Source organism: Priapulus caudatus, unplaced genomic scaffold (assembly GCF_000485595.1).
Source record: "Priapulus caudatus unplaced genomic scaffold, Priapulus_caudatus-5.0.1 Scaffold1827, whole genome shotgun sequence".
NCBI lineage: Eukaryota > Metazoa > Priapulida > Priapulimorpha > Priapulimorphida > Priapulidae > Priapulus > Priapulus caudatus.
The window spans coordinates 2,665-10,446 of record NW_014578888.1 but is presented as its reverse complement, the minus strand read 5'-3'; the positions used below and the strand labels follow the sequence as shown (position 1 = coordinate 10,446).

At 39.2% G+C, this 7,782-nt stretch overlaps 1 protein-coding gene across 1 annotated transcript in view; it reads right to left on the bottom strand.

The window, feature by feature from the left end:
- LOC106817683 (urease subunit alpha-like) overlaps nt 1-6,641 on the bottom strand; it is a 21,250-nt gene extending 14,609 nt beyond the window's left edge. The window contains exons 1-8 of the mRNA XM_014822369.1: nt 6,281-6,641; nt 5,952-6,018; nt 4,732-4,814; nt 2,356-2,463; nt 1,763-1,900; nt 1,528-1,605; nt 489-568; nt 169-287 (exon numbers count right to left, since the gene is read on the bottom strand). Coding sequence (XP_014677855.1) covers nt 169-287; nt 489-568; nt 1,528-1,605; nt 1,763-1,900; nt 2,356-2,463; nt 4,732-4,814; nt 5,952-6,018; nt 6,281-6,406 — 799 coding nt within the window. The 5' untranslated portion in view covers nt 6,407-6,641. The remainder of the gene's footprint in view (nt 1-168; nt 288-488; nt 569-1,527; nt 1,606-1,762; nt 1,901-2,355; nt 2,464-4,731; nt 4,815-5,951; nt 6,019-6,280) is intronic.
- Nucleotides 6,642-7,782: the final 1,141 nt, after the last annotated feature.

Here is a 7,782-nt window from a genome sequence, read left to right as displayed (position 1 = left end):
CTCTCCCCCCTCTCTCTCTCTCTCTCTCTCTCTCTCTCTCTCTCTCTCTCTCACATTCTTCCTCTCATCATTACACCTCTATATACTTCTATTCACAAAACATCCATCTAATTCCATCTTTCACTAACCACATGAATAAAATCTGAGCACGCTCGCTTCTCTCAGTACCTGCATCAGACTGTGGCTCATGACCGAACCCTCCTGCCTCGACGCGACGCATCACCTCAGCAAGTCGATTGGCTGGATCGACAATGCCGTCACAGAGTCCATTTCCACCTCGGATCACCCTGCGAGAAGATGACACTGACAGTAACGACATCGACTTACTGCAGTAACAAATCAAATGGGGGAAGAGAGAGAGAAAGAGGGCGGGAGGAAGGGAGAGAGGGAGAGGGGGAGAGGGAGAGGGAGAGAACATGTAGTTAACTGCAATTTTTCTTTTTCTTTCAAGTATATGGTTTACAGACTCCCCTATAGAAACAACTTACCTTTCTCCATCAATTTCTACAAGAGGAACTTGCTTCGATTCTCCTGGTTCAAAACGCATTGCTGTTCCCGCTGGTAGGTTCTAGAACAAATAAAGGAATTGTTGGCATGCTATATAATACATGCCATTAGCAGACATACAAGATTGGTTTACCTGACATTCCTCAATACTCATCACTGACAGAAATATCCTGCATGTCCGTGTCATAACTGTTGTAAAAGTTACACTACAGATACACAAGCAAAAATACATTTACATATATTCACAGGTGTGCACACAGTAATAAGTATAAAAATTATGTTAAATCTCTTTAAAAGTGTGTACACATACACAGAAGTGTTCATTAGAAAGTCTGTGATGATACAACCCTGGGGGTCGCTGTCAGAAACATCGAAAAGTTAACTGCACTTGCAACTAATGTTAACGTTAAGAGAATAGCGTTGACATAAAGGCATCACAGCTATGAGAAAACTTACGACAACAGGAACTTCATAATGTCACAATGCTGTTGATTGGATGAGAATCGATCACAAAATTCAAATTCATACACATTTATTGTACATCCTAGTAATTTATGTATATTATGATGGTTAACCACATATAAATAATATAGATGAAAAACAATACGGTCATGAATTTATCCTGCACTGCAAGACATGAGTAACACAAGATGCGAGCGTCACAAATCATCAAAATGTTCAAAACAAGAGAACAAATGCCACTTGTAAATGTTTGTTTTGGTTTTTGACGTTTCTGACGTCTTCCAGGAAAAACACACGGTTTACTAATTAATATAAATCATAGTATCACTATAATTGTAATTCTTAGTGTAAATGTGTTATTTTCATCTTAATGTTAAAGTTACAAGAGAGTCTGGGCTCTTGTAACGTTATAAGGAATCTTTCGAAGATTTTTAATACTCGTAGCTTTACGATATTTCTGTCAATGTTTACGAGTCGACATTAATGGTAAGACCAATGTTAAGACTAATTTTGTTTCTGACAATGGGCCCCTGTGCGATAGACTATGACATAGCGTACCAGTCGCATCCCGTATGCTGCGCTACGGTCAAATACCAGTGCCTTGTTCGTCTCTATGAAGTGATAATGACTTCCTATCTAGAAATTTATGAAAAAAAAAGATATTGATTCGTCAGTCAATTCCATACATCGGCTACATCCACAATTTAATGGCATAGGTTTTAGCTGCTACTGCTACATGATCATAATACATCCATGTTTGCAGTGTGACGAGCAAGGCACGCGGCGCTGTCACCTGTATGGGACGGTCGCACACGCTGGTGACAGTGAGCGTCTTGGTGACACGACCAACGTTGAGTTCAATGACGCCGGCCACGCTGATCAATTCTCCCGGCGTGATGCTGAGCGGGGCATCAACGGAACTCACTGCCTCCTGTGATTACAGAGAGAGAGAGAGAGACAAAGAGAGAGACAGAGACCAGAGAGAGCGAGAGAAAGACAAAGATAGCGAGAGCAAGAGAAAAAGAGGCAGAGTATGTGTGTGAGAGAGAGAGAGAGAATGAGAGAGAAGGGAAGAGAGAGACATGACCACAAGCCTCATTACCTACTGCGTAAAATACTGATGAAAATGTTTTTTAACTTTTCCAATATAAAAGTGCATAGTTACTTTCTCTCTTCCTGCAACAGGTCTGCTCCCTTTGAGAAAGTGTAAATATGTTAATTTTGACTTTTGGGCATATATTATTCCACCAATGCTGACGTGACAATTCTGGCTGTAGGTTACAACACTGTAGCAGCATGATGAGGCCCAATAACTAGCAATCGGAACTTTGTGAATGAAATTTTTGTTTTGCAAGTAAGGCCATCTGGCGCATATACAATGGTTACCTGGGGTTCTTTGCGGAACATAGATAGATCTGGCACTGGTAGGAAGGATCCGTACATAGCCAGTTCTAGATCTCCGTCCGGCTGACATATTGGAGAATGCACTGTAACCTGAAATCCAGCACATTGCTTCATAGGGGTGAGTATTGCGACCAAAAACCGTATTGCAATATTTTCCAATACGACAAAACCGTATTGCAATATTTTCCAATACGTATTGAGAAGTGTATACCATGCATGATATAGTAACAATTTGATGGTTTATCATCATATATTGTATTATTATGTAATTTGCATTTGTAAAGTGATTGTAGCACAAAATAAAGTCAAATTGGTTACATCTACCAAATTGGTCAGTGGTCATTTGTTTTATTTATTGTGTTGACTTTTCAGCAGGAACAATCCACTGTTGACAATGTAAAAATATGCCAGTGTGTCAATGTTGATGAGAATAATAACAAGCTACATTTACATTTAGTAAGCCTTTTACATTTTGGCTGCCTCGTTGTGATATTAGATCAACGGCACGCTAGACTGACGCGTGTTCAAGAACCAGTGCGCTCGACCGAGCGTGCCAGCACAGTAAAATAGTCTTGTTGAACGATGGTGGGCGCTCGCTTCAGCTTGTATCGCGCGCGCGGGCACTCAGGCAAGCATAGGCAATATATAGACTCCCTGGTTGACGTGCTCTCTGCCCCACTCTGCCCGCGCAGTAGTACCGCGCAGTGCTCCATGCAGTGGTCGCTTAATTACCAGTAATACTGTATGCGTCGTGCAGACATTGTGCTTTCGTAATATATACACTGCCAGTGCATAATTTTCGAGCCCATTAACAATATAGACATAAAGGCAAGTGTCAAGTAGTTTATTTCTGGTTATACCATCGTATCGTAAAATATTGATATCTGAAAGTTGTATCGCGATATATCGAGTTTTCAAAATATATTGCAATATACCGATATACCGGTATATCGTTACACCCCTATTGTTTCACATGATTAGCAACAAGGTTGCAGCATGAACCTGAAAACACTGGAACCCTGAAAGCAGTCAACTAAAGGTCAACTTAACCACAAACTATAGGTAAAACAGTGCCTAGGCTCATGTATAAAATTTTAAAAGAAGAAACCCGTGTGTTGACACAGGAAACACAATTCGAGTCGACTTGAATTTAATCCAGACCATACGGAAATGACATCATTAATATGTGGAATAGTTTAAAGTAATTATTGCGAGAGTTTTCCAGTGTTTCCCCACATTCATGATACCTACCGTTATTGCTTGAGTAACAGCTATTGTCTAGAGTAACGATAAAATGCCTTAGAACCTTCGTTAACACCAAATCCAATAAATTCACGCACGATTACAATTTGGCGATCTGTTTCTGTTTACCGTTGCCATCTCTCGGGCGGTAACACGAGACATATATCACGGTGCAGTAATGCATACCGTCGCACCTTAGAAATCAGGTCAGAGTGTAAACACAGAGGCTCATACTAGCGTAACAGCAGCGGTTCTCTACTCTATTTCACTTATTAATTATTGTCGATAACTTGCTGTAAATGCCATTCGAATGCTCATCTGTAACACACAAGTACACCGCACGCACGCCCTGTGCACAGGCACTTGGAGCGTAGTGTAGTACTAATACCGCGTAAAGTCTGTTATTAGAAAAGCTTGTGGATTACCAGTCAGATATTAACACGGGAATGACAATGACAGAAAGTTCTCTGAATTATTGACATAAAAAGTCAATAACATTTACCACACAGAATTGCACGGCCTTTTGTTTTAATTATGGACTTGGTTTGAAGGCGCCATTTGTATTTTGGATTGTCGGCATACGATAATATCCGGAGCTGGTATGATGTGGTCAAATCCATGTTTCTATGCTATAACTGCATAAAATCTTGGTGTTTTTAATGTTGGTATAATCAGTGATATTTCGACTGTCAGGTGAGACTATATTCAGCTATATTTCGTTTTTTTGAACCAAAAAACTAGCAATAACCGTTTTAAATGCAGTATGCAAGTAGAAAGTGGTGACCTACTTAAGTGGAGTGATTGACAGGTAGCACTAGCAACTCACCACTCTGATTGTGACATTCTAAAATTCTTATAAACGAAGTGCCGTAAAGTCAACAATTTGATTTACACCATGAAAAACGGCAAACTAGTCTACCTTCACCAACCTGACAAAAACATCTAACGTGGGGAAAGGCCATTTCTTTCAGGTGGTACAATTGGACGCAATGTAATTTTGCTCAAAGATGGCACATGCTCATATGATATAATACGCTGTGATTTAGCTGCAGGCAATCAGAGCAAATCGTCTCACAACATCTACACAAATACATGATAGAATCACGGAGGACTCACGAGTTTAGTTCCGTCGGGAAAGGTTGCCTCCACCTGAACCTCTTCAATCATGTCACCAACACCTGGCAGCACTTGCTTGTAGCCTAGAAACGTGTAACCACAGGTGATTATTGTAAGTGAACATAACTAAGAGGTCAAGAAGTAGTACTGACATGCCAACCAGTCAACCACCAAGTATGTGAAACCAATTAATCATCATCCCATGCATGGCTGGAGAATGCATGAGAGCAGTTGCAGGCATCAATTTTGCCCATATGAATTTGATATTCCAGAAAATCCATAATGAATCCTTGCGAGAAAATTGGCTTCGGCAATGCTCCTAGAAGGTTTGCATCCTCCTAATTATATGGTTTTATTCCACAAGATTTCAGAGAAGAAGACTTCTTATGCATTAACAAAGGTAATTCCATTCATGGCAAATTCATGTAATTAACCTAGCTGTTAGCAACACATTTGACAGCTGGTCTAGTTATCTTTGTCAAGTTGAAGTCTGTCTTGATTCAGCTTTAAGAAAGGGAACATGACCCGTTGAATGTTGTTGAAATTTCTGCTAGTAGGATAATTACATGGAGTTAAAATAGCATGTTCTCGCAGCGAAATGCATAGATATACCTACTGTGAGCTTGTACATGTTGTGAAAATTCACTACGACTGATATGTATTGCTACTTCCATAACATTTCTCCAGCAAACCTAAACAGTCTTACGAAACTAGTACGTTCGAATGTTTGCAGTGTTTACACATCCGGAACACAGCCGAGCCAATCGCAGTTTTCATTAATTAACAGTTACTTTCTATGATAAAACAAGTTATAATTTAGTATTCGATGTTTGTTCATTACAAAATTGTGAATTTGTTTAAATCATATGTTATCTACATGGCTTATGCAATCAGCAAACAAATATAGTGTTTTCTTTCCAGGAACTATTTGAGCTAGCGTAGGCCTACTGTTAGCTTTCTCACTCACATCACTCTGTGTATCTCTATGCCGAAACCGCGTCCGACGGATTTTCAAAATATTCAACTTTGAAGCACATTTCTGGCTCAATACGGCCATTTCGTGATGTTTGCATACTGCAAGTATGCTCACAGTAGGTGTATGTAGGCTTTTTGTTGATAGGTCTATCCATTTTAAATAATAAATAAAATTACTGTTATTATTATCATGAGATAACATGAATTTTTTTTTGTAACTAACAATTTCAAGTAGCTATACATACCAAGCATTTGCCTTCCTTTACTCATGAGTTCAGATACGGACAGTCCATCACGAACTAACTCCTGTACCTGTGAAATAGAAATAAAATGATTTACATGTGGCCTTTACCGATGGAGAAAACAGGAGGGTAGGAAATGTTCAAGATAGATGTGAAGATATTCAGATCATATAGTGAAGAGAAAAAGTACTATAAGCTTGGGCAGAAAGCAAGTTTTTGTATTTACACTATTATCATTACCACGATCATCAGGAGTAAATAGTAGACATGATCCTAATTACTCACTCCTGCTATCATTACTATCATTACAATTATTACCTACTATTGCCTACCTGCGTAGCTAATAGTGCCACAGCCTCCGGGTAGTTTAGTTGTAAACCTCTGGCAAGCCGTTTCTGTGCCAAGCATCCTGCCTGGTAAACGACAAGACTTTCTAGCTCTCTCGGAGTCAGCTTCATCTTGCTGGTTGAACGCGTGTGAAGATGTACTTTCAGCCTAATAAGTAATGGTGTTTCTTAGATAACTTCTTCAAGGCACTTCTTTTGCTGGTTTTGTGCGCATATTAATAGTGCAAGTTCTTGGCCACGAAGAAGCATTGTTGTGATTGACAGCCAACACACGTCTGCTAACAGCAGAACCATACAGCAAAATTTCTTATGTTGGCCAAAAATTCAAAATAGCAGCCACAGTAAGCATCTTACTAAAAACCCGGGTGAACAGAAATTAACACGGAAGTGAGATTTCATACATAAAATACATATATGTAATGTAATGTGTAGTGTCACAATGAATTCTGGATACAGGATTACAGTACATGTTTTAGTTTACATCAAAGATTGTATAGTGCCGGAGGCAGTTATATAGTTTGGTTTACATGCATTTCTAGCATAACAATAAATTACAACAAACTGGACTTTCAGCTGGCAGAATTACGGTGTTGGTAATAAACAAAAATTATTATTTAACATGAATATAGATATATATCTAATTACTGTATGATAGGATAGATTAGCTTGCTCTATTTACATAATGTATTAAGAAATACCATAACCAAAGGTCGCTGTACTAGGGTTATACATCACCCACATCTATTAGACCTAGATCATTTATCATGTTTTTAACAGAATTTGTTAGCAATTTACACTCCTTTGTTGAGTTATTTTCAATACATTTACTTACTAATTATCTTTTTCTCAGTCAACTGTTTGTTTTTGTACCTGCGAACATTACACACGTTTGTTGTATACAATGTATCTATTCTTCCTGGCTAAAATGTAATATTTGATCATTTATTAAGATAACGTAAAACCTCCCGAATATATTTCCAAGATTACAGACCATTCTAAATTCCCAAACTTTCCATGAAAAGTTCCAAAGATTTCCGGGAAGTTTCTGAACCTACGCAATCCTTGGCAGCCAGTAGGGCTGTGTGGAGCTAATATTCTTAGACAATTCCCCACAACGCAGCACTCTGCTGTATAGGGACCCAACCAAAGTAACATTCATAACCCATAACAGCTGGTTATAATCCATAACATAAGTCCAATTCAACAAGGCTTCATGAACCATAGGTTCTATATTCTATGCGGTCTCGCTAGTGTAGGATAGCGCACGCTCCCGCAGAGATTAAATATACCGCCTAACAGTAACACTAGCCGCCCCACATAAGCAATCACCATAAACAACACACCTCATTGCTCCAAGTGATACATAATAATAGAATGCCGCAGGTAATCCCTATACACATGCCCCTTAGCATCCGAGTACACTATATGACTCGAGGGCCGATCTGTGATGGCTAGTTCCCAGGTAGAGACTCGGCTCTCATCCTTTC